The sequence below is a fragment of the Gymnoscopelus braueri genome, assembly GCF_963280865.1.
Source record: "Gymnoscopelus braueri genome assembly, chromosome: 19".
NCBI classification, from domain to species: Eukaryota; Metazoa; Chordata; class Actinopteri; order Myctophiformes; family Myctophidae; genus Gymnoscopelus; species Gymnoscopelus braueri.
Genome location: NC_137621.1, coordinates 35,914,993 through 35,941,567, shown reverse-complemented (window position 1 = coordinate 35,941,567; position 26,575 = coordinate 35,914,993). Strand labels below are relative to the sequence as shown.

Genomic DNA, 26,575 nt, shown 5'->3' with positions numbered 1-26,575 from the left:
AGGTTTTCAAATAATTGTAGTGGAGTAGAAGTAAAAGTACTGAAAATTGGAAATACTCCAGTAGAGTACAAATACCTCAACATTTTACTTAAGTAAATGTACTTAGTTACTTTTCACCTCTACGGAAAATGTTGATTCCTTGTGTTTGATCATAAGCGATTATATCTGTTTACTTCTCAAGTCATAGCATATAGCCTACAACCTTTATGCTTTAAATTGCAGATGATATCCCAGTTGTTCAACTAGCCCACAGCAAAGGGCTCAGACTCGAAATTGCAGACAGTTCAGGCAGTCAACGATGGATTGCATTGGGAGGCCATTAATTCAATTATGATGTATAACCTAACCTGGTGGTATGCATGGAAATGTTTGTCTATGAACAGATTTACTTAGTTTGAGAGGAGCTATGTCTACCCCTAGTGACAAAATGCACATACTACAATGGCAATGATTAAATGCAAAAAAATTAAGGGACCGTGCCTTTTTATACAACTCTTAACATTTAGAAATTTGACAAACAAATGGATTTCATAAGATTTATTTATTGACTATAATTTTGCAAACACAAGTTTAGGCTGCATCAGAGTCAGAATACAAATAGGAGCAATTAATCAAAGAAACTCCAAAGAAGTCATTGTTGGAATCTATTTACAGAACTTGTCAATTTCCAATTTCCCCCACTTTTTTACAGTAACATTGGAAGAGAGTAAAATATTGATACGTTTTCTTGTAGCAAATTAAATTCTAAGCAAAGTTTTAATCAAAATATAGTTGCATCAATATACTTCCTCTATTTCATCACAAGCTATATGAGCATTGCATTTACATTATCTTTCCACATTTTAGCAATAGCAACAAGATAATCTTGAGTAATTCATACACATATGCATTTTATGGTGATATAATGCACAATATAGGCGTGCTCAGTCTATACTAATTTTCACAAGGACATTGTTGTAAACATATTTTCCGGAATGTCTGATTCCTCAGTAACAGTGATTGAAGATTTGATCTCAATCTTCACAATTAAATGATTTGCCAATTTGCATGATCTCATGAGTTAAGAATACAGTTAATTAAATGATCAGTAAACACCCTAAAATTACAGACATAATTGGTTATCAACCACAGTCACACCCTACTTCAGCACTGTATTATAAGCAAGGGTATCAGGAGGCCTTCATGAATGCTATGTGCATGAACACTCAACATATTATATTTACAACTTGATTACATTTGTAATGTGATTTATATTACTTTGTGTTCTCTTTACAGGTCTACAACATACAACCAAAGCTTGACATAAACACTAACTGACACTAACCAACATCCAAAACACTGGTAAATTTAGCCTGTGGCTGAAAAAGGCTTTCAGTTATACTTGGCACTGTCAGGTTGCCAACTTGTGTTTATCACTCTCTTCCACCCTAAAAACACATTTCATTTTACCATTTCAATGACTGGTAAAATTCAGAATGTACTGGTTGATGAGTAATTTATTTGCCATCAAAAGCTGATTACATGATGAACCTTACTTCTTACTTCCATCAAAAAACTTCATTTTCTCTGCATGCACTGTTTCTCTCAGTCTCAGTCGTGGGATAGAGGATGCTGTTTGGCCTGAGATGGGCCCACTAGAGTCTACTCCAAACACACTTGTAACTTGTTTAGTTACAACAACTGTTTCTCTACTTTCACTTGATGATTGCCTCATTACGTGTCTTTCAACAACCATTGTCTTGCCACTCATATCCTTGGTTTCTTGTTGAAAGGACATCCCGCCAGCTGATTGGGCATGGAAATGTGTTAGCGGCATGGTGCGCTGTGCTTCCGGTGTTGCTTGTATATTTGATGTTACGACATGTATTTTTCCAGATTCCAGCTTGAGAGTATCCAGTGATGAAGAGGACGCTTCAGAGGACAGAATGGTGACTTTCTCCGGTAAATTAGGTTCCACTGAGGCCAGCTCAGTCGTGGTTGAAGTAATGATGTTACTGAGCATCTCCCCGAGCCCCAGCATCGCATTTGGGTCAGAGAATTTCACTGTTACCTTGGTGGGTGAGGATAAAGACAGGCCAACTTCACTCATCACTGTGGAGCTGATGTCAGCAAAGGCATCAGATGACTGGATTGAGTAAGTTGTACTCATATCTTCATCACCTGTGTCACCTGTGGGGCTCTGTTCTCTCTCCAGTTCACCCTTTTCTGTTATCTTCTTCTCAGGTTCTGATGGGGACGACAAAAAACGTAACCAGCCGCCCTTCACAGGACTTTTTCCTGGTTCTTGCTCAATATTTGATTCCTTTTCCTTTGTCAATGACTGCTTCTTGTCTTCAGTTGTCCCGTGTTCCTCTGGTGATTGACTAAAAGTAAGCTTAGGAAATTTAAATTTGGTTTTGCCTTTTATTTCTGGTGTTTCAGCCCGCATCTCAGCAGTGGATGGATCAGATATTTCCTCCTGGGAAGGTATACATTTTTCATCCACTTGCTCTTTTGTTGGAACATCAAATTCAACATCAATGGACTTGAGGATCTCTCCAAATGATGTTAAAGTTAATTTGGGTGATTTCCCTGGTCCTTGTGGCTCAACTTCAACTTCCAAATGACCGTCTTCACATTCAGCATCGACATTAGAATCACCCTCAGGTGTGCCTTTTAGTTCCACATTTAACTTCGGAAATGCCCCTCCAAATTTAGATAGCTTCAGTGTCGGCATTTTAAATCTTGATGGTGATCCTTCAACATTTTTCTGTTCAATTTCCGTCTCAGGTGTTTTAATTTTCAACTCAGATTCTACCTTTCCCTCTGGAAGAGAAACATCTACTTTTGGAAGTTTGACATCAACTTCAGATTCTTTGGTGACATTTGAAGAAGCTACTCCAAATTTAGGCAGGTGTAGTGTTGGCATTTTGAATTTCGATGGTGATCCTAAAACATTCTTCATTTGAACATCTATCTCTGGTGATTTGATTTCCATTTCAGGTTGTTTCACAACCACTTCTCCCTCTGGAATAGAAATGTTAAGCTCTGGAGAGATGACATCATCTTCAGGGGGTTGAATGCTTGACTTAGAAAAAGAAAATCTGGGTAATGAAAACCTTGGCCTTTTCATTTTAGCATCAATCTCTACAACAGGTGCCTCTGGGATCGAAATAGCAGCAGAAGGTGCTTTCATTTCAGCCTCTGGAAGTGAGACATCTGCTTTTATTTCTGGTAATGCAACATCAACTTTACCTCCCTGTTGAGGAATGTTGAACTCTGCCCCATCAGTGACATTTGAAGAAGTTACTCCAAATTTAGGCAGGTGCATTGTTGGCATTTTGAATTTTGATGGTGATCCTTCAACATTCTTCACTTGAACATTAGTTTCTGGTGGTTTCATTTCCATTTCAGGTTGTTTCACAACCACTTCTCCCTCTGGAAGAGACATGTCAAGCTCTAGAGGGTTAACATCAACTTCAGGGGATGGAATGCTTGACTTAGAAAATGAAAATCTAGGTAATGAAAACGTTGGCTTTTTCATTTTAGCATCAAGCTCTACAACAGTTGCCTTTGGTACTGAAATGGCAGCAGCAGGTGTTTTTATTTCAACCTCTGAGACTTCAAGTGCTTTAGCTTCTGGTAATTTGATATCAACAGTGGGAATTTTCACTTCTGCACCATCAATATTAATTTCTTTCTCCACTTCAGGTACCTCAGCAGTAATATCTGGAATAGCAGCTCCAAATCTAGGTAGTTTGAATGTTGGCATTTTGAATTTTGATGGGGATCCCGCAGCCTGCTTTGCCTGAACTTCAATCTCTGGAGTTTTAACTTCTACCTTAACATAAGGGTCTTTGGTTTCAACATTTGGGAGTATGACGTCTGATTTAGCTTCTGGTAATGTAACATCTACTTCCACCTTGGATGAACCGAAATCTATTTCTGGGGCTTTTAATTTAGGCAATGAGATGCCAAACTTTGGCATTTTAAATGTGCTTCCTTGCCCATCTACTTCCACTTCAGATTCTGGAGCTTTTATTTCCATTCCAGGTTCCTTCACTTCTACTTTCCCCTCTGGAACAGAAACATCTACCGTAGGAAGATTTACATCAATTTCAGGGGCTTGAACACTTTGTTTTGAAAATGAGAATCTTGGTAATGAAAACATTGGCTTTTTGAACTTGGCATCAAATTCTGCAACAGGTGAGTCCTCTATGGAAATGCCAGCTGAAGGTTCTTTCACTTCAACCTCTGGAATATGGACTTCTGCTTTGGCCTCTGGTATTGTGACATCAATTTGAGGGGCTTCAAAGTTCACATCAACATCTGGACCTTTCATATTTGGCTTTGAAAATGAAAATCGTGGCATTGACCAGCTGGTCTTTCTCCCCTTGTTATCATCTTCTAATGTAGGTGCATCTGGTAGAGAAATTGATGCAGAGGCATCAATGGCTTCAATATCAGTGATTTTGACTTCTGCTTCCGGTAATGTGACCCCAACCTCTTTCTTTTGTACACTTAAACCAATTTCAGGTCCTTTCACTTTTGGCATTGAGATGCCCAAACTTGGCATTTTGAACTTGCTTCCTTGTCCCTCAATTTCTAATTCACTTTCTGGTGCTTTAATTTCCATTTCAGTTTTCATCACCTCTACTTTTCCCTCTGGAAGATGAATATCTACCTTTGGAGCATTGACATCAACTTCAGGTGCTTGAACACCTTGCTTTGAAAATGAAAATCTTGGTAATGAAAACCTTGGCTTTTTGAATTTGGCATCAAGTTCTGCCACAGGTGAGTCCTCTATGGAAATGCCACCTGAAGGTTCTTTAATTGCAACCCCTGGAAGACTGACTTCCGTTCTGACCTCTGGTAACGTGACATCAACTTGAGGGGCTTCAAGTTTGACATCAACATCAGGAAGTTCAACTTCTGCTTTGGCTTCTGGTAGTGTAACATCAGCACCTGGAGCACTGACATCAACTTCAGGTACTGGAACAGTTTGCTTTGAAAATGAGAATTTAGGTAATGAGAACCGTGGCTTTTTCAACTTGGCATCAAGTTCTGCAGCATGTAGCTCCTCTATGGAAATGCTAGCTGAAGGTCCTTTGACTTCAACATCAGGGAGTTTGATATCAGCTTTAACTTCCGGTAATGTAACATCAACTGCTGCTCCCACATTAGGAATATTAAGCTGAGTTCCTTCTATGTTGATTTCTTTCTCCACTTCGGGTACCTCTACAGCAACATTGGGAAGGGTTGTTCCAAATTTAGGTAGTTTGAATGTTGGCATTTTGAATTTTGAAGGTGAGCCTTCGACATTTTTCACTTGAACATCAATCTCAGGAGCTTCAACTTCTACTTTAGCAGAGGGGCCTTTGACTTCAACATCTGGTGGTTTGACTTCTGTTTTAGCTTCTGGTATTGAGACATCAACATCTTTCTTTGATAAACTGAAGTCAATTTCAGGGCCTTTAACTTTTGGCAATGAGATGCCAAATTTTGGCATTTTGAACTTGCTTCCTTGTCCATCAATTTCTAAGTCAGTTACTGGTGCTTTAATATCCACCTTAGGTTGCTCCACCTCCACCTTTCCCTCTGGAAGAGAAACATCTACTGTTGGGATATTTACATCAACATCAGGGGTTTGAATATTTTGCTTTGAAAATGAAAATCTAGGTAGTGCGAAACTTGGCTTTTTCAGTTTGGCATCAACCTGTAATGTTGAGGTGTCTGGTACTGAAATCGTTGCAGTGGGACCTTTGACTTCAACACCAGAGAGTTTGACCTCAGCTTTAGCCTCTGGTAATGTAACATCCACAACTTTCTTTGACAAGCTTAAATCAATATCAGGTCCTTTTACTTTTGGCATTGAGATGCCCAGACTTGGCATTTTGAACTTGCTTCCGTGTCCATCAATTTCTATTTCAGCTTCTGGTGCTTTACCAGGTTCTTTTACCTCCACCCTTCCTTCTGAAAGAGAAACATCTACCTCTGTAGGATTAACATCAACGCTTTGTTTTGAAAATGAAAATCTGGGTAATGAAAATCTTGGCTTTTTGAACTTGGCGTCAAGTTCTGCAACAGGTGAGTCCTCTATGGAAATGCCAGCTGAAGGTTCTTTCACTTCAACTTCTGGTATATCGACTTCCATTTTGGCCTCTGGTATTGTGATATCAACCTGAGGAGCTTCAAATTTGACCTCAACTTCTGGACTTTTAACATTTGGCTTTGAAAATGAAAATCGTGGCATTGACCAGCTGGTCTTTCTCCCCTTGCCATCATCTTCTAATGTAGGTGCATCTGGTACAGCAATTGTTGCAGAGGGTTCTTTGGCTTCAATGTCAGGGAGTTTAACTTCTGCTTTTATGCCTGGTAATGTGACCTCTTTCTTTTGTAAGCTTGAATCAATTTCAGGTCCTTTTACTTTTGGCATTGAGATGCCCAGACTTGGCAGTTTGAACTTGCTTCCTTGTCCTTCAATTTCAAATTCACTTTCTGGTCCTTTTATTTCTATGTCAGGCTCTTTCATCTCTACCTTTCCTTCTGGAAGGTTAATATCTACCTTTGGAACATCGACATCAACCTCAGGTGCTTGAACACTTTGCTTTGAAAATGAAAATCTTGGTAATGAAAACCTTGGCTTTTTAAACTTGGCATCAAGTTCTGCAACAGGCGAGTCCTCTATGGAAATTCCAGCTGTAGTTTCTTTCACTTCAACCTCTGGAATATCGATTTCTGCTTTGGCCTCTGGTATTGTGACATCAATTTGAGAAGCTTCAAAGTCGACATCAACTTCTGGACCTTTAATATTTGGTTTTGAAAATGAAAATCGTGGCATTGACCAGCTGGTCTTTCTCCCCTTATCATCATCTTCTAATGTAGGTGCATCTGGTAGAACAATTGTTGCAGAGGCATCTTTGGCTTCAATATCAGGGAGTTTGACTTCTCCTTTAACTTCTGGTAATGTGACCCCAACCTCTTTCTTTTGTAAGCTTGAATCAATTTCAGGTCCTTTAATTTTTGGCATTGATATGCCAAAACTTGGCATTTTGAATTTGCTTCCTTGTCCCTCAATTTCGAATTCACTTTCTGGTGCTTTAATTTCCATTCCAGGTTCCTTCATCTCTACATTTCCCTCTGGAAGAAGGATATCTACCTTTGGAACATTGACATCAATTTCAGGTCCTTGAACGCTTTGCTTTGAAAATGAAAATCTGGGCAATGAGAACCTTGGCTTTTTGAATTTGGCATCAAGTTCTGCAGCAGGTGAGTCCTCTATGGAAATGCCAGCTGAAGGTTCTTTCATTGCAACCTCTGGAAGATGGACTTCTGTTCTGACCTCTGGTATTGTGACATCAACTTGAGGGAATTCAATGTTGACATCAACATCAGGAAGTTTGACGTCCGCTTTGGCTTCTGGTAGTGTAACATCTGCATCTGGGACATTGATGTCAACTTCAGGGACTGGAATACTTTGCTTTGAAAAGGAGAATCTTGGTAATGAGAACCGTGGCTTTTTCAACTTGGCATCAAATTCTGCAGCAGGTTCCTTTGTGGAAATGCTGGCTGAAGGTTCTTTGACTTCAACATCAGGGAGTTTTGCCTCAGCTTTAATTTCTGGTAATGTGATATCAACTGCTGCTCCCACATTGGGAATATTTAGTTCAGTTCCTTCAATGTTGATTTCTTTCTCTAATTCAGGTACCTCTACAGTGACATTTGCTCCAAACTTAGGTAGTTTGAATGTTGGCATTTTGAATTTTGATGGTGAGCCTTCAACATTCTTTACTTGAACATCGATCTCAGGAGCTTCAATTTCTACTTTAGCAGAGGGGCCTTTGACTTCAACATCTGGTGGCTTAACTTCGGTTGTAGCTTCTGGTATTGTGATATCAACATCTTTCTTTGATGAGCTGAAATCAATTTCAGGGCCCTTAACCTTTGGTAATGAGATACCAAATTTGGGCATTTTGAACTTGCTTCCGTGTCCATCAATTTCTAATTCAGTTTCTGGTGATTTAATTTCCACACCAGGTTCTTTCACCTCCAGCTTTCCCTCTGGCAGAGAAACATCTGCCTTTGGAATTTTGACATCTATATCTTTCTTTGACAAGTTGAAATCAATTTCAGGTCCTTTTATTTTTGGCATTGAGATGCCCAGACTTGGCATTTTAAACTTGCCTCCCTTTCCTTCTAATTCAGTGCCAGTGATTTTTGCATCTCCATATTGACCTTCAGTATCAATGCAAGGTGCTGAGGTGGAAACTTCAGCTTCCACTTCAGGAATTTTTAAATCAGCTCCGTCAATTTTTATGACCTTTTCCATAACAGGTGCATCTACAGTGACATTTGGATGACCAACTCCAAATTTAGGCATTTTGAAGGTTGGCATTTTAAATTTTGATGGTGAACCTTCAAGATCTTTTACATGGACTGCAACTTCTGGAGCTTTGGCATCTACTTTAGCCAAAGGTTCTTTGACCTCAAGTTCTGGATGTTTTAATTCTGCTTTAGCTTCTGCTAGCGTGACATCAGCATCTTTATTTGATAAGGTGAGGTCAATAGCAGGTCCTTTTACTTTTGGCATGGAAACGCCAACACTTGGCATTTTAAACTTTCTCCCTTTTCCTTCAAATTCAGTGTCAGAAGTTTTCACATGTATAGTTGGACCTTCAGTGTCAATGCTGGGTGCTGAAATTTCAGCTTTCCCGGTAGGAAATTTCACATCAGCTCCATCAATTTTGGTAATTTTTTCCATTTCGGGTACTTCTACAGTTACATTTGAAGCAGTTGCTCCAAATTTGGGTAGTTTGAAGGTTGGCATTTTGAATTTAGCTGGTGAACCTTCGACATTCTTCACTTGAACTTCAGTTTCTGGCGATTTGATTTCCATTTCAGGTGATTTCAACTCCACTTTCCGCTCTGGAAGAGACACATCTGCCTCTGAAAGATTGACATCAGCTTCAGGGGATTTAATGCTTGGTTTTGCAAATGAAAATCTGGGCATTGAAAACTTTGGCTTTTTTAACTTGGCATCAACGTCTAGTCCAGGAGCCTCTGGCACTGAAATGGAAACTGAAGATGCCTTAACATCAGCCTCATGCAGTTTGATTTCTGCTTTGGCTTCTGGTAAGGTGACTTCTAAATCTTTCTTTGACAAGCTTAGATCAATTTCAGGTCCTTTGACTTTTGGCATTGAGATGCCAAGATTTGGCATTTTAAATTTGCTTCCTTTTCCTCCACCTTCTGCTTTTGCACTTTTCATATCTATACATGGTCCTTCAGTATCAACACAGGGTGCTGTAATGTCAGCTGTGATGCTGTGTGTAGGAATTGTCATGTCAGCACCAAGAATTTTTATGTCTTTATCTATATCAGGGACTTGAATGAGTCCTATCTCAGTTTTTGACTTATTTAGATCCTGATTTATTTTATTGCTTTTTTCATGATCTTTTTGCTCAGAGACATTTCGTTTAGGTAAGTCTATTCCAATGTCAGGGAATCTTATATCTGGTTTTGCAATTCCAAAGCTAGGCATAGTTAACTTTGCCTTCTTGGATTTTTTGTCTGTTCCATCAGGACTGGTTACAGCCAGATTCAATGTCTCGGCTTGGTCAAGCTCTGCAATAGATTGGAAGCCCACAATTTCCATTGTTTTCTCGGTTTGTTGTACCTGAGTTCCTTCCTTTCCTGGTATAACAATGTATTCCATTTTATTGAGTTCTATTTTGATTTCACTGTCACTTTGTTTTTCTTTAGCTTCCTTTTTTTCCACTTTGGTCTCAATAATGGCTTCTAGGGAAGTAAAATCTTCATGTCTGATCTTTGGCAGTTTGACTGACTTACAGCTTAAAATGTCTGAAGATACTTTTATGTCAGATGTAAAATGGGCGTCCTGCTTTGTTTTGGCATCTAAGACTTTAGTTGGGGTTCCTGATGGGGTTTTCACTGTTATTCTGTGTGCATTGGCATCTATCATTGTAATTTCTTCGGGAATAGGCATTCCAGAGGTGTCAACTTTAGGCAGCTTAAATCCAGGCAATTTTGAAACTGCCTCTCTGACACTGTCTACATCAATTGCCATTTGGACAGTTTCCGCTTGAAGTTCTTCAAATTGTCCAGTATACATGAGGTTAGGCTCCTTAATTCCTCTGAATTTTGTCTTCTTTGTTGATGCATCTTCCATACCTGGTATCTCAATATCCTCTCGTTTCGGGAGCTGTGTTTTTGAAAGGTTAGCATAGAGATCCTCCATCGCTCCTATACTTTCCTTTGTAACACAATCCTTAACATTCACATCCATTTTCTGAATGGTGTCTTCAGTAGCAATGGCAGTGAGGCCTACACTAGGCAGTTGGAATGTCTTTGTGTCTTTCTTTTCTTTTCCTCTCTTTGGAGATTTCTTTAGAAGCCCCAAATCAGACATGTCAAGAGAAAGGTCCACTTTAGGCATACTTATTTCCATATCAGATGGCCCAGTGTTAGCTGAAGGCACTGCTGAACTGTCATCGCTAGTTACTGTAAGTAATTTGTTTTCGGTTGGCTCTGTTCTTTCCATACTTGCCCCCAATGTCTTAAGCCTTTTCGGTGAGGATTTTACTTGTTGATCTTGTTTATGAGATTTATCTTTCCCCATAATTCTTACTTTTAATTCAGACCTCTCTTTCTTCTTTGATTTTGTCCCATCAGGAGATCCCTTAGCAGGGGAAAGTTGTTGGTCTGCCAGAGCCACCATTAGATCAGTTGTTTTCAAAGTGCTGTCCAAACTGATGAGTTCCCCTTTGTGTTGCTTTGTTTCAGGTCCAGTCAACTTTTTATCCTTCATGTCAGAGGTTTCTATAGCATCCAGATGTTCAGCTTTATAGACTTGAGTTGTGTCTACTAAGGTGCTCGCAAGGCGCTCAGGTGAGTCTGATACTCCTTGATCCTGGTCTGGAGGTGTGCTGACACTGCCCCTCTTTTTCAGACATGAAAGCTTTACCTTATGCTTCTTCTTGCCCTTGAGAGCCTCCTGAGTTTTGATTGGTGACTCTGTGTCACTTGTAGTGGGGCTCAGCTCAAGCTTTCTCTGCTCATCTGCCTCAGAGGAACTGTGAGACCTCGTGAAATGCTTCTTCTGCCCTTTGCCAAATGAGGAAAACTTTGGCCATGAGATGCGAGCACTGCTCTGTCTTTTTGTCTTCCCTTGCCTCCTCATTACTGGAGAACCTTCTTCTTCCTGTTAAACAACAAAAAACATAAAAGTAAATTTTTGGGCGGTGTAGCCGCCCCTATAAGTGGGGTTGGTACACCTCATTAGTACACCCTTCGCTGTACTGTGATTGGCTCATAATTAGTACACCCCTAGCATTAGTACACCCCTAGCTGTACTGTGATTGGCTGACTCTATTGGCTGACTCTATTCAGCACTGTGATTGGCTAGCGAGACACATGATGAAATTAATAACCTATAAATAGGACTATGCACTTAAAAAAAAAAAAAAAATTAAGTGAGCTTCCATCACTGTGATGACCATTGTGATGACCACACCGCCCACTTCACACTGGGTGTGATTTTTAACCCCAAGACTACTTATCACACAGAGTCAGAGGATGGAACATAGGTATAGTTACATTGATGACATCAGGTTGGATGACTGGTTCGTTCTCAGACAATTCCGGCTGCCGTTTCAGACAGAGCTTCACTTTGTAAGCCTGGGCGTGTTCCAAAATCTGGAGGGCATCCTCATATGTCACGTTGTCAAAATACACAGTGGCACTCAGAATCTGATCACCTGTGTAAACAAGAGGAACATGATTCAAAGCCATATACCCTACAAAGCTCCCAGTCAGTTGATTTAATTTCCATAATGAAATCAGTATTCAGCGTGAAATAGTAAATGCACTGCATGCTTTATAAGCCCATCAGCAAAATATTTCTTAAGCAGTTGTAGTTATTCTTGTTTTAGGTTTGGTTGAGTTAGTCCTGTGCTTGTGTATATGTTTGCTTAAAATATACACAAGCACATGCTCAACCATGTTCAACATACTATGTAAATTGTACACTGTACATATTGTATGAAACTATAGTTGAGATGAATTCTATTACACACCTTGACAAATGCTGTTTATGTGCTTTGAATATTTTTCTCTTTACATTTTGAGATGTTTAGCTTTTGCTGAAATCATTGCAATATAGTTTCTAAGTAAATCCTATCATGGTTGCATATTTATCTGCAACATAATACTAACTACTATCAAGTACACAAACCAGTGGGACATGGTTTGGTAATGAGCCCGTGCAGCATATAAAGTGCAAAAGGGGACTTGGAAAGTCAACTAATTGCAATGCATGGCTTGAGCAGTCAATTCAGTTAACCCATTAACCACATGAACCCTAGTGTCCCTATTCAGGGGTGAACATTCTGCAAAAATAGCAGATCTAGAAGCTCACAACACACAGTTTGTAGATCAGATATTTTCTGATGTTTGATGTAGAGAGGAAAAAATGGGTCTTAGTTTAGACCCCTGGGGACTCTGGTCAACAAAGTATATAGGGTTTAAGTGGTAAAACTATTATAAATAAGAAAATAAATAAAATCTATATTGCAAACATTGTAACAGTATTACCGTTTCACTATCACTTATCAGCTTAAGCTTAATTTATGCTTTGTCACACGACGGTCGCCGAAAATAGCCGACCTACCAGCTCACAGCGTGTTGTGTCTGCGACGCATTGTGAGCTTGTAGGTCGGCTTTTTTATCCATTTACTTATGGCTTACCTTCTTTCACACTCAGGTTCTTTGAGGCAGGTGACTCAGGCACCACTTGTTTAATGAAGATTCCATCCTTTCCCCCTCCGCCAACAACAAGACCATCCGCACATCCATCTTCTGCTGTATTCAGTATCACCCCCGACTCAGGGCTGTGAACCTCCTGCAAAGGAATGAAAACAGTAAGTTAAGGCAGTGGTTCTCAACCTGTGGGTCGGGACCCCCAGAAGATTTTTTGGGGGGTCCCCAGATGACAGTGAAGTGACAATTTAATTATCACTATAAAAACTGGTCAAACATTGGCCAAATTGTCAAATAATATAAGAAAGAGTCAAACGTTGTGAAAATAGCCAATCTACAAGCTCACAACGCCTTGCAACACAAGGCGTTGTGAGCTTGTTGATCTGCTGTTTTCACAATATTTATCTGTGGAACGGAGTCAAACTAAATTGAATGCCTACAAACTCCTACAATTCCAAGTGCTTATCAGGGTGGGGGGTCCCCAGTTCAAATATGATTATTTTGGGGGGTCGTGAGTCATGACCTGAAAAGGTTGTTGAGTTGAACAGAGTTAAGGGAGAGATATGTGTAAAAGAAAGACAGAAGTAAATATGGTATGTACAAGTGCATCCTACCAGGTGCACAGTCTAGAATGGGTCTTTAGCAATCAAAGGAATGACCAGCGCAAATACAAGGAGCCCAGGAGGTCCTGGGCTGTTCCCTTCTCTTGGAAAAAACTCCATAAAAATATAGGGGATACGTGGAGTACATGGGGTACATGGGGGGCTCCGTGTTCTCCCATAGGATCCCACTCTAACAGACCGCCAGGCAATTCAGGAGCCGTTCCACTAATCTTATCCGAGGGACGGGCCTTCATTTTCCCATACACCTGCTGGCCAGAGTGCGTGCGTGCGTGCGTGCGTGCGTGCGTGCGTGCGTGCGTGCGTGCGTGCGTGCGTTCAGAGAAAATCATATACTGTAGGTATATCTGACCTTCAATTTACTCATCTTTGGAGTGGAGCGCTTGTCAAACAGAGACCCAAGCCCAGCCTTTTTGCTTTTCTTTCCACTACCTCTTTTGTGAGGCGACTCATGCTCTGCGTCACCCTAAAAGAAATACAATAAACAACATTTAAATACCTGACCATAGATGAGTTCAGTCAAAAATATACACGTTATTAAGTGAAGCTTAAAGGACCACTTCACCCATTTTCAAGCTATATATTCATATGATTGCACCTCACTAATGCTCATTATAATTTGGTACCATTTTGCCTACTCGGTCTGTGTCTCAGGGGGGGCTTGGACAGAAGCCCGCCTACCATTGACATCGTGGATGGGGAATCCAAGCTAGTAGAAACTGCAGGCTTTCTATTCCTGGAAAGTTAGCATGCTATAATAGAAGCATTGTTCTCACAAAAAATCTAATAAAATGTTTTAAATCTTGTTTGAAATGTCCAAACCTGCCTACCGATAATCTCACTGGAAGGCGGGATTCTGAACTGTCCCACAGCACTCCTCTGAGAGACTGAGTAGACTAAAATGGCACCATATTATAATGAGAATTAGTCAGGAGCAATTATTTGAAGATAGGTTGAAAATTGGTGAAGTGGTCCTTTAAGCCTGATTTTAAAAAGAAAGATGACTAAACAACTGAGAATGTATTCTCGATTTAAAACAACGGGACACATAATTACACATTAGAGTTGCACATAAGACGGTTACAATTTCCTACCATTAACTAGCTACCATATATAAACAGGGATTAAGTGCCTTGCTTTAGGGAACCAGCTTGTAATTCTGATTACATTAATTTCTGTAAACATTGACCTTCTGCCTCTCAAAAACTGATTACTTATGAAGTGGTGCTCCGTACCTCCCTGTCACTTTCTGCGTATTTTTCAGGGTAGTCTTCAACTGGAGACGACCCTTGAGGACGTGGTCTCTCTCCCTCTATGTGAGACGGCTCGTCACATATCTGGAGTGTAGATCAATGGTCAGTGAACAATTCCACTCTCACATCGTCATAACGATAGTTATTTTCATTTTTAGCATGCAGATATTTTCTTTAAAGGGACTCAATGACATTTGGATTTTACTTTTATTCTGTGGAACTTTGCACATGAATAAAAGCACACCCTCCTTTTACATTAGATCAGATAAAACGTTGAATCCATATTGTTTAACTGGATCATTCATTACAGACTCAGATAAACAGAAAAGAATATAACAAAACCTAACAAATAACAATAATTGCACAAATATTTTAGGTGTGTATAAAACAATTTGTAAGCAATAGGGTCCCACCTAATTCCAACACACTTTGCTAGTCTGGGATGGCTCAGGGTAGAAGACATGGTCAAGCGATTAAAAATGGGATTGGTATTTAAGTCAAATACCCTCATACCTGACTAACTACTTCTCCAAAGTGAGTGACACCCACAGCCACAATACTAGAGGGAGCGACAACGATCTGGTACTACCCAAATAATGCAAATATAGAACAAACATGGGAAGGAAAATGTTCATTCTACTACAATGCCACCAAAATGTGGAATGCCCTTACACCATCCCATCTCTCCGGTAGGAGACTCAAAGGAAAGTCTTTGAGTCCCCTAAGGACTCGTCCGGTCATCAAATTATTGGCTTGCAATAAAAACAAAAGAAAACTCCATGAATTCAATGCTTTATGGGGTGTGTAATTGATAGAAAATAAGTAATTTTTGGGTGAACTACTCCTTTAAAAAATGTGTATCACTCACTCACTGGCTTCTTTCAAAACAGGCCTAAAAAACAATCTATCAGGAGACCACAAGGGGAGGTAAATGCAATGTTCCCATAGAAAGGAGGTGTCATTCACTACCGATATTTGTCTTTTTCCTCCTTTGTATAAAGTGTTTTGTATTTGATATGTATCATTGTGTTATTGTTTTTTTATTCTATGCTGATGTGATGAATTGAATACATAGGACCACAATGGAAACAAGTCCCCAGGACTTTTTTGTGTTTTAGCCAGGGGCGAAGATCTGTCTTGAAAAATTGTGGATTTTGTTTCTTTTCGGTTTTTGGTTACTTTATTTCGGTTTTAGGGTTAGGGTTAGGGTTAGGGTTAGGGTTAGGGTTATGATATTTAATTCATATTTATGCCTGATTTTAGTGATTTATTATCAAAAAATATTATTTTAACATTTATTTTTATTATTCTAAATGACTTAGGGGGGTCCAATCTGAAGCTAGGGGGGACGAAACCCCCCCACCCCCCCGGGATTTGCGCACCTGCTTTTAGCCTTTTATTTCTGACTAATAAAGTATTCAATCAATCAATCAATCAATGCACAGTGCATCCAATGAGGATTCCCAACAAGATGCAGATTTATTTTACGTAATTATCCTTGAAAAAAATCTTGTTCCATATCAGTACCTTCTAAGCTAAAGCAAAATTACAGGCTACGGTATTCAGAGACATTTGACTACCGAGGATGGATCAAGTCACTCACCGAATCATCTTCTTCACCAGTCTCCGGTCCTCTCAGCCTCCGGCCGGCTCCTGTTCGCAAATATACACAGACAGGAAAAAAGATACTCTTAAGTTATTGTGTCTTCCATCTGTGTGATAACATTATCTTAGAAGTAACATTGCAATATAGGCAGTCTTTGAAAATACAAGTATATAAGAAAAGGGAATTATGGTATTAACAGCTTTCAATCTGGCGTCCCTAACTTTGGCAACTTCGTGTCCCTAATTTTCCCCAAACTTCCCCAAATATTTCAAAACAATTTAAAACTTTCAAAAATAGCAGATCTACATGCTCACGACACTTCATGGCACGAGATGGGCTATTTTCGCTATTCCATATGACAAAGTATAGGGCTGAAGTGGTTAAACATAATGTTTTCCTACTTTGCAAAGGAAACCTAGTAATAATTTACCCGATATGTCACACGGTGCTGCATTGATTAATTTAGTTTAGTTTATAGTACAGGGTTATTGCATTAGCTCTAGGCTAGATGAGCTATAGACAAATTCCATTTAACCACCAACCTGACGTCCCAACAATAAATTGCAGATCCACAAGCTCACAATTCAGCGCAACGCATTATGAGCTTGTAGATCAGCTATTTTTGAATAGCAAAAGTATAATATAGGGCTTAGTGGTCAAAGGAACAAATAATGATGTTGACATAAGTATACTCTCTTGACAGCAGCTGATAAATAATTGTCATTTTGCCTGTTTCTACACAATCCCACACAATATCAAATTATTTTATTCTGAATAAAGTGCAGGTAAAGACTACTACTAAAACATCTTTGACTATGATGTGTTTGAGTTTAATTTACTTGATTCAAGCAAGAATGGGATGTGGAAAATGCTCATGCAGTCCAAAGCACGTGAACTGGGAACTATTCATAGTTATTTATCTCAAAATATTCTCTGCAAAGTAAGCTAGAAATCTGCCCCATCCAGCTAAAGATGTTTTGAGGCTCCTCTGAGACACTGGAGCTGAAGATGAGACTATTTGGAGTTCTTCCTGGCAAGATTTCCCAGAGGGAACCTGTTTCCGCAGCAGACTGTTAAGTGATCCTCTCTATTGATCCTGAGATTTGACTTACAGCTACTTTGCAGCCTTGAGGGCTGTGGAGAGGGAATGTATTTTTCCAAATGAATCCGACCAGCCAATGTGATAGCTACTAAATGTATGGCTGACACATAATCTCACATAAATGTAAATCTTTTGATCAAGCATGCACAGTTTTATAAATATGCATTGCATCACAACAGGCAAATGATTATGTGCAAAAATGTCGAATGAATTGAATACAGATGTTCCTTTACCAAATCAGCGGCAAAACAAAGTGATACCAACAGGTCACAAAATTCTCAAATCACACTACTACTGCTTTCTCACCGGTGACATCGATAAATGCTCCAGAACACAAACTGTAAGCGAAACACATCCAGCTGCTGACATGGTTCAAATTGCAATTAGGTGTAGGTAATGCCGTACCTTTACAGAACAGTGGCCCCACTGTGAGGGGTTTTCACACTGAACACTCATTATTCCTCTCTGACACACCACAGTCTAGTGTTGTGAAACTGAATAATCAAAATTGAAATATCTAAGCCACCTACATGCAGGAGTCAAGTGTTGTGGCAATCATCACCACCATGTTATCCCAGCAGAGAGTGTCCAAAAATAACCTCAACTACAAGGTTTAAGAGGGTATCAGCACCGGTAGGTGAGGGGATAGCCTATTAACTAAATCAAAATGCATAATCGAAAAGTCCCCAGTTTGATTATGGCTGGAGACCTCCTGTGTTGCATGTCCTTCTTCCACTCACTGTCCTCTGTGTCTAGCTTTCTCTCTACTATCATACTTACATTTTTAAATAAATAAAAGTAATATAGTTTTAGAGGTTATTCAATAGTTTTAGCACAAACAACAACTCACCTGCACGTACTTTCTGTCCCTCGGTAAAATGGCAAAATCTTAGTGGCACTTCCTATCTCTACAGGCTTGAGTGCACTGCCAAGTGGCTAATGTGATTTGTACAGACAATGGTCTGCTTCTGACGGACAAACAAGGCGGGACACAACATAGTCAGTCCTACTTTTAGTCTGTAGTCCATTTACGGTAATACTACTTTCTGTTACCATGCTACCTTGTTTGAACATTTGAAACTTGATAGCCATTCTGAAGTTCTGTTCCTGCTATACATTAGCATCGTTTCATCCTCTGTGAGTCTGCTAATCTATACTGTAGCTGCAAGCCATTAGTTGTTGCATTGCACTGCATTATAGCAGTGTCAGCCAGTGAAACCTGCTGCATAATGTCTGTGGTTAGATGTGAAATCAGAGATTGTTGGAGCCAGAATACATGATCATTACCAGGTATACAAAATGTTTGAGTATTTGTCTTAGTGGCATTGGAACAGAGACACAAATTTACTTTCAGTATTTTCAAATGCATACTGTATAGCTTTCTGCATATTGTATATATGCAAGACATGAAGCATACAAATACATTTCACTCTACATATAGTTTCAACAGACTACACTTGTACATTCACTAGTGCACTGGACAATATAAACAGGACTGTGCAGACAGTTTCACCAATGTAAAGTGTGCTCTATGTGGCGTTTGATTTCAGTCCTGTGACAACACATGGCTTGATAATGTCACACCAGTCAGTTTGCTTGCCTGTCCAGTACCTGTCCTAAGACTGGCAAAGCACATGTAGAAACTCCTTTACCTAATATTTGTCATATGGGTGCTGCAGTGCAGAGGGTTGATAAGGACTCTCACTCTTGACCAAAATTGTCGAAATGAAATCACATTGTAAAACAATTTACTTCTTTTAAACATCGTTTAGTCATTGTATGACTGTGAAGGATTAGATGTACGTACAATACATGATTCTACAGTCATCTCTTGTCCTAATAATTAGGTTAGGGTAGGTAAAGTTATTGGTCTCAGTAGAGAAATTTGTCTTGGACCATTAAGAGTAGTTCATTCCATTTCATAAATCTGATTAACAATAAATTGTAACTGCAACAATTTAATTGTCTACCATTTATATAAAAGGCAGTACAATAATGGCATTATATTAATAATCTATTGTAATCACACAATCCTTAGTAATTTTTTAACTGTACATACAAATCAACAAACAATATATAGAACAACAAGCTAAAACGTATTTTTTAACCTGTCTTAAGTGGATAATTGTATCAAGTACAGGGCTTTAACTGATCTTTTCTATGACAGTTCAAAACAGGGTAGATCCTGAAGTGTTTTACAATGCTAATCCTGTATGATTCATATTTGGGTGCAACTGCAGCAGTGTATTTGGGTGTGGCATATCCCTCCAAGCATGCCTCCTGTACTAATGTGTTGATGAATACGGTCTGTATTCTATTGGTTGCAGCTGTTGAGTTTGGGACAGTGCTTTTACACAAGTCAGACAAGGAGATTGAAATACCTGAATCCTTAAATTACTGCAAAGCTCTCACTAGGATGAAACTATGTTACCAGTGTAATGATTTATACCCATTTGTTTGTTACTTAAGATTTCCTGAAAGTATTTATCTACTTTATCTGGTACCACACATTTGTAACTAACCAACCTTCTGCCAGTTCTCTGACATAACCAGCTCCAACATGCTTGCTGTTACAGTGTGTACTGTATGTAGTTCTATTTGCCCAGTACGAGGGAGGCTCCCTTAAGCTTGTCAGTTAGCTAAATTAATATAATACAGTTGATTACTTGTCCTTCGCTTACAGGGAACCAGGATTTGGATTCTGACCATTTCTTCCCGTATTACAGACACAAGCTCCATTCACTAGAGGCAGTTTGTTTGTATCCCAATTTTAATACGATTTGAGCCACGGGCAAAAAGAAAAAAAGAAGGGGAAAAAACGGAATTAGATTTTCTGCACAGATTATGTGAACATGGGACTGCCATGGCGCATGCTTTCAATCTAGTAATCTGGAACTAATGTGGAAGGAGTTTCATCATTGCTTTGGAATTACAGATTTGAATCTGCCCCTATTCCCATGACATGACTCCATACCAACAAAATACTGTCGGAAACCTTGTATGTCCAAAACAGTTACTTTTCAGGAAATTGAAAATAAAAAACAAATGGATGTGTTCCAATGGATCCAAAGAAGTTATTATTTAATCACAAGCTCTTGTTAATACTTTTCATTAGCTAAATATTTACCAAACGACAGATCTTTTTAAACCACTTTCAAGCTGGCATCCCTATTTTGGGAATGTTGCATCGCTTGTAGATTTTTTGCTACTTTTACACAAAACTCTTGTACGGCAAAGTATACAATAGGGAATTAATTTATGAAAAACGTAAATAGATGAAATATGGAGATACAAGTTTTCTGCCCGACAGCGACGATATTCAACCAATACTGTGTGACGATACTGAGTCATGCCAATAGTCAATAATTTGGAGTGATTGTTTGCCTGGAGTACCAGACGAGTGGGATTTGCAACATAGGGATGAGTCATATAGGGTGTCAAGTAAATCACAGGTTAATTTAAATTGCAGAAAAGACTTAAAGGCATAGCATGTAATTTTGCCCAATGTTTACAAAACAAAAACATATATAAAAATTTTTACCCATTATTTCCCTCTATACTAGCGGTCATCCGGCACTGGAGTAGTGTGGTGGTGTTTTTTGTTTTGGTAGCCCAAAAACGTCCCTGTCCACCAAAACAACAGCTAAAATACCAAAATGCAGCGAGAGAGCAGTGTGTTTCTGCAGGTAAACACCACCACACTACTCCAGTGGCTGATAACTACTGGTATAGAGGGAAATTATTGGTAAAACAATTATTTATTGTTTTGTTATGTAAACATACAGCAAAGTTACATAATTTACTATGCCTTTAATTTAAAAAAAATTGAAGTCTGTCTGTCTGTCTGTCTGTCTGTCTGTCTGTCTGTCTGTCTGTCTGTCTGTCTGTCTGTCTGTCTGTCTGTCTGACTATCCACGGCCAATCTGGGAACCTCTTTCGGTTTAAGAATAGTTTTGTTGACCTCTGGGAGCAAGCTTGTTTCAATGCCTGAATAACAGCTAATTGGGCATGGCCACACCCCTTTAAGCACATTTTCAGCTTGATTCCCGCTATACCTTATATCCAGCTATATGGACCTACAGTGTACATATCCTGCTATACCTTATATCCAGCTATATAGACCTACAGTATACATATCCTGCTATGTATATATCCTATAACCTATCATATAGCTTCAATCCAATTATCTAGCGATCGTGCTGACAGTTTTTCATTGCGAATTGAAAATCTGTCATGTTGTTTTATACTCTTTTAACTACTTAACCTTTTACAACTCAATGGAGAGTCAAATAACTATGACAATAGAGACAATATGACGTAACAACGACATTACAGTGTCAATGTGACATTATCAACATGACGTGAGAGATTTACAGGGAAGCTCTGCCATTATTAGACCCCACCATCTTGGTGGGATTAGTACTGTCTGTAAGTGGGGGCATAAAAGTGGAGAGTGGACCGTATGATCTGAATAGTCATTCTCATACATTCTCTCATTGGGATAACTTCTAGCCAATGAAATAATAGTGAAGTTAAACTGTTCTTCACTTTGCTGCGGACCCTCTGGAATCCCCTCAAGGACCCTTGGGGGTCTGCAAACGCCACTTTGAGAACCATTGCAATAAATACTAAAACATACAACTCTAAATGGCTAAATGTGCCGCTTACAAGAATTCATGTTTGATTATATAATCACGTTTTTTTAATCAACTAACTAATCAACGTTCTGCGCTACTGGTCTGGGGTGTTGACAACCACATGTTTCCTCTGCTAAAAATGACATCGCCAGCTGCTTCTTTTCACCTGACAGTGAGGAGTTGTGCGCTACATCCCAGTTCCCCTCCCTGCTGAACAGGTGTCCCAAGGAGTTGGTAGTGCAGTGATAAAGAACACCCTCCCCTACGGGTTTGATGGAGTGCCCAGGGAAAGCCGGAGGCACTGCAGAGGAATCGAACATGGTGGTGGGCAGGAACTTTGCCCCTGCACCACCTGGATGCCCTATGTCTAATAATATTGATTTAAAAGGAGGATTCATCAAATACAAACATTTGCTATTAATGTATTATTATAATGGTTAAGATATCCGCATGAACAGGTTCCACTGCAGAGCTGTTCAGCTTGACATAAATCTCAGTTTCTGGCAATAAATACCTCTCTCTGTTTCTCTCTCTCTCTCTCTCTCTCTCTCTCCCTCATTCTCTCTCACCTCCCCTCTGCTTTCTGCTCCACCTTGACATTTGATATGTCATTCTTAACACCAGAAAAACGTTGTCTTTCTGACCTTGAGCTGCTTGCCTATAACAGCTGAGCACCATTAACATATTTTTTGAGAGCTTCAGACAGATGCTGACATAAAGCGGTAGGTGACAATTCTCCAGTTGAAACTTTCCTTAAGCACCACATAATATTCTTAAATGCCATCAGTAAGAAATGGTTATGAAATGACTCAGGTTTGCTGAGTTTGTTTAATGGATTTACCATTTTTGTCATTTAGGCATTTCTGGCACTCCACTCCTTCCCCTGCATATATTGGCTGCATGTCATGTTAGCAATGGGAGAGTTAATGCTCATTTCACTGTGGTGCTTGGTGTAAATGACACTGGATTAGACCATTGACTAAACACTTCAAATCTGAATGTAATGAAACTGGGAAAATCAAAACAAAACATACTATCCAGACTCCAGCATTGAATCTGAAAACACCAAATAAGTGCCAGAAAACACGGCAGTAATAATCAGTGCATACAGTATCCACACCCCAGAGCAGGAAATGTGAGACGAAAGCTTAATTTATTTTATACTTGGACGTGTAATAAGATAGTCATTTGACAATAAGAGGAGGTGACATGTAGACAAGTTGGATAACAATAATTATTTATTCTGGTAAAATATTTTGAATTAATTTGTATGCCAAAATGTAAACCAAAGCTTATGTACAACTTATATTCACCTGTCTGGATTTCTGGATTTCACTCTACATACATATACATATTTAAGATTTCATATACATATTTTATATACATATTTTAGAAAAATAATATGAAAACTGCATTATTGTTGATTTAGGCCTATTTAATCCCTTTCCATCTGATTACTGTAAAAACATAGAATATAATAAAATAATTTGCTGTGTCATGAATATTTGAAGAACCCTGCAAGCTATGATATGCTGCAACATGACGTAATGTGTAGTTGTATATTAAGATTAAGACTGGTAATCAGTTTATGTTTAAAGTTGTTAATTTACAGAACCTTTCCTATTTCTGTAGGTAATGACATTATTATGGCAAGCTTGGTAGTTTTACTGATAGTCACACAAACTATGGGGCAGTTTGTATTCATCCAATTTATCACAACATTTCAGCACTGATATGACACCAGTGCAGTTTTTCAGACACATTTTCAAAGATTGAATTTAATGTTTAGTTTGCAATGTTTTCTACACTTTTACAATTACTTGGATGATATTGTTTGTATAAGTTTGATCTTGCCAAGAAGTTGTGTCTATCTATGCCTGTTCGCCTTTAGTCACATCCTTCATCCACCTGTTTCAGACATTGGCAAGATAAAAACAAACAAGCGCAGAGCAGCCTGGGGAGGATGACATCTCCAAACCCTCCCCTTCTCACTGCAGACACACCCAGCACGCACTGCAGCCAGCAGGTCAGTAGCACATCCCAGCATCAGCACCAGCCCCTCTCTCTCTCTCTCTCTCTCTCTCTCTCTCTCTCTCTCTCTCTCTCTCTCTCTCTCTCTCTCATTCTCTCTCTCTCTCTCTCTCTCTCTTTCTCTCGCCCTCTCTGTCGCCCTCTCTGTCTGCCTTTCTAACCCTCGCACATACACACACACACACAATCTCTCACACCGCACCACTGAACCCTGGTGCTGAATCAGTGAATTGTGCTGAGCAAAACAACAGAAACAGAGGCAGCGTGAGAGGAAGGAAAAACAGAGAGACAGCAACCCAAACAGAAGGAGACAGCTGAGAGAACAGACACAGACTGAATTTAGAAAATAAGGAGACAGAAACAGAGACTTAAAAACAGATTAAGGAGAATAGAAAGGTATATGCCAACCCGTGCCTTGAGAGGCATGCCAGTTGGGGAAGGCCAGGTGGAAGCAGTCACACATGATGGCAGGCAGGGGAGTCCTGGTTGGTAGTTGTGGTTGCAGTCGTAGTTGTGGTTGTGGTGATGAAGATGTCCTTGGACCAGCCTGGGGAGGAGGAGAGGGGGGCTGCTGGGAAGCTCAGGCCTCTTCCCTAGCAGCCTGGATGAGCGTACGTGCGTGTGTGTGTGTGTGTGTGTGGGTCTGTGTGTGAGTCCTCTTTAGCCAGTCGTAGCAGCAGCGCAGGCAGGGATGAGTCGCAAAAACAACTAGAGGAAGAGAAAGACCGAGAGGAGGGAGAGAGACCGAGGAAGAATAGAGGGGGGTGAGTGAACGAGAGGTGCTGAAGAAAAAGATTGCTTTGCTTCGTTGCCGCTACTGTTCCATCCACGCCCAGAGCAGTCCACAGTGAAGTGAGGGACTAACTCTCGTCTGTCCTGTAAACACAGACCTTTGGTGCGGCACCCTAACCTAATTATGGGAGGGGCTGCTCCCCCCTCCCTCCTTCAAAACTTCCTCCCTTTACCCACTCCTCCTCTCCCTCGTCCTCTTTTCTCCTCTCTGCTCAGCCTCATCGATCTGGCTAATCGCACAAGGACACTCAGGTTGTCAGCTTCTGGCTCGGACAGCAGTCGCTACTGCAGCAGCTGCAGCATTGGAGGAGTGAAACAGCTTTTTTGAGATGGGAGGTGTAATTGAATTTGCCATGGAATGTAATAGATGGCTTTGAATAAGGCGGAACCAAATTTCAGAGGTGACCGCCTGTTAGGGAGGGAGGTATGGCTGATCAACCAGTGGTAGATACAGTAGTGAACTTCCCAAGGAGTATGTGTTAACAAAGTATTACCTTATAGTGAGAGCCAACCAGGTCACCTGTTTGGGGCACAATTCCAAGACAGCCTCAAGGCACAATATAACCCATTTCACACAGGCCAGAGGCCGGCATTATGCAATACAAGTATGTATACCATGTGTAAAAACAATAACAAGACTAAACGTCTAAAAGTGTGGCGCTAGAGGGAAGGTCATAGGGAGATTCAAATGCTTAGGGTTCATCCTCCTCTGAAAGTTTAATGGATATCCGGCCACTAGATTTTGAGATATCTACAAAGGCCATGGGGATCATGAATGTACACAGCAAATTCCATGGCAATCCCGGCAGTAGTTTTTGAGAAATCTCATTTGGGACCGAAATGACTGATGGACAGATGGACGACAACACGCCATCCTCAGAGCCTGCTAGTGCTGCTGCTAATGTGGAAGGTGTCTGGCCATGCAACAGTATTAAACAAGTTTCATGTTAAAAGACAAGTGGCCCACATAGTCCCCCAACAGCATCTTTATATTTTAGCACCTCAGCAGAACATGTAGTGCTTTACTGGATATTAGTAATGACTTATCTTTTGCTTAAAAATACCCATGCTCAATACAGCTGCAAGCTTGGATCCCTAGTCGATTTTGGCTATTAAAACCACTTCTGCCATAAAATGAGATGTAGCTCAAAGGACTACTTATTGGAGAATTCTTATCCTGTAAGACAAATGTGAAATTCCATACACGGAGTGTACTGTGGCACACAATAGGTGCTTATCCCTTTACTAGGTGGCACACAATAGGTGCTTATCTCATTACTATAGATGATATGAGAAAATAAAAATTGGGGGTACAACAGTTGAACAGTTGATTCTGATTCTGATTCTGATTCTGATTCTGATTCTGATTCTGATTCTGATTCTGATTCTGATTCTGATTCTGAACTACTTGTCAATACTGTTCAATTTGAACAAATCACCTTCTAGATCTCTCCAATCGTTGTGTGTTGTTGTGTGTGATAGTCAGCACTAAGTGATGTTTGGACCCTGGAGTGAAACTAGCAGTGCATTAGCCATGTTGGGCCAAGTGCTGTAGATCAATATCACATAAATGCAAGGCAGCATTATGGTGTGGGAAACAGCCCTGACTCCTGCACCAGCAGGTATCGGGTAGCTATCTAATCCAGTGTTTATCTTTGATACAATGTTTTATGTCCATCATTATGTTCGTTTAAGCATGACATTGCATTTGTGTGAAAAATGATTCTAAATTCACAACATGACGCAATATTACAATCAATAGCTTTTAGGCTGACAAG

General features: G+C 39.9%; 1 protein-coding gene across 1 annotated transcript; it reads right to left on the bottom strand.

The window, feature by feature from the left end:
* Positions 1–642: 642 nt before the first annotated feature.
* LOC308074777 (uncharacterized protein) lies at positions 643–24,468 on the bottom strand (the record flags this gene model as incomplete). The annotated part of the gene is made up of 7 exons (XM_080414285.1): positions 643–11,200; positions 11,596–11,756; positions 12,745–12,898; positions 13,729–13,842; positions 14,612–14,713; positions 16,233–16,282; positions 24,414–24,468. The coding sequence occupies 7 exons, from the start codon at positions 24,466–24,468 to the stop codon at positions 1,532–1,534; spliced, it is 10,305 nt and encodes a 3,434-aa protein (XP_080270411.1). The 3' UTR covers positions 643–1,531.
* Positions 24,469–26,575: the final 2,107 nt, after the last annotated feature.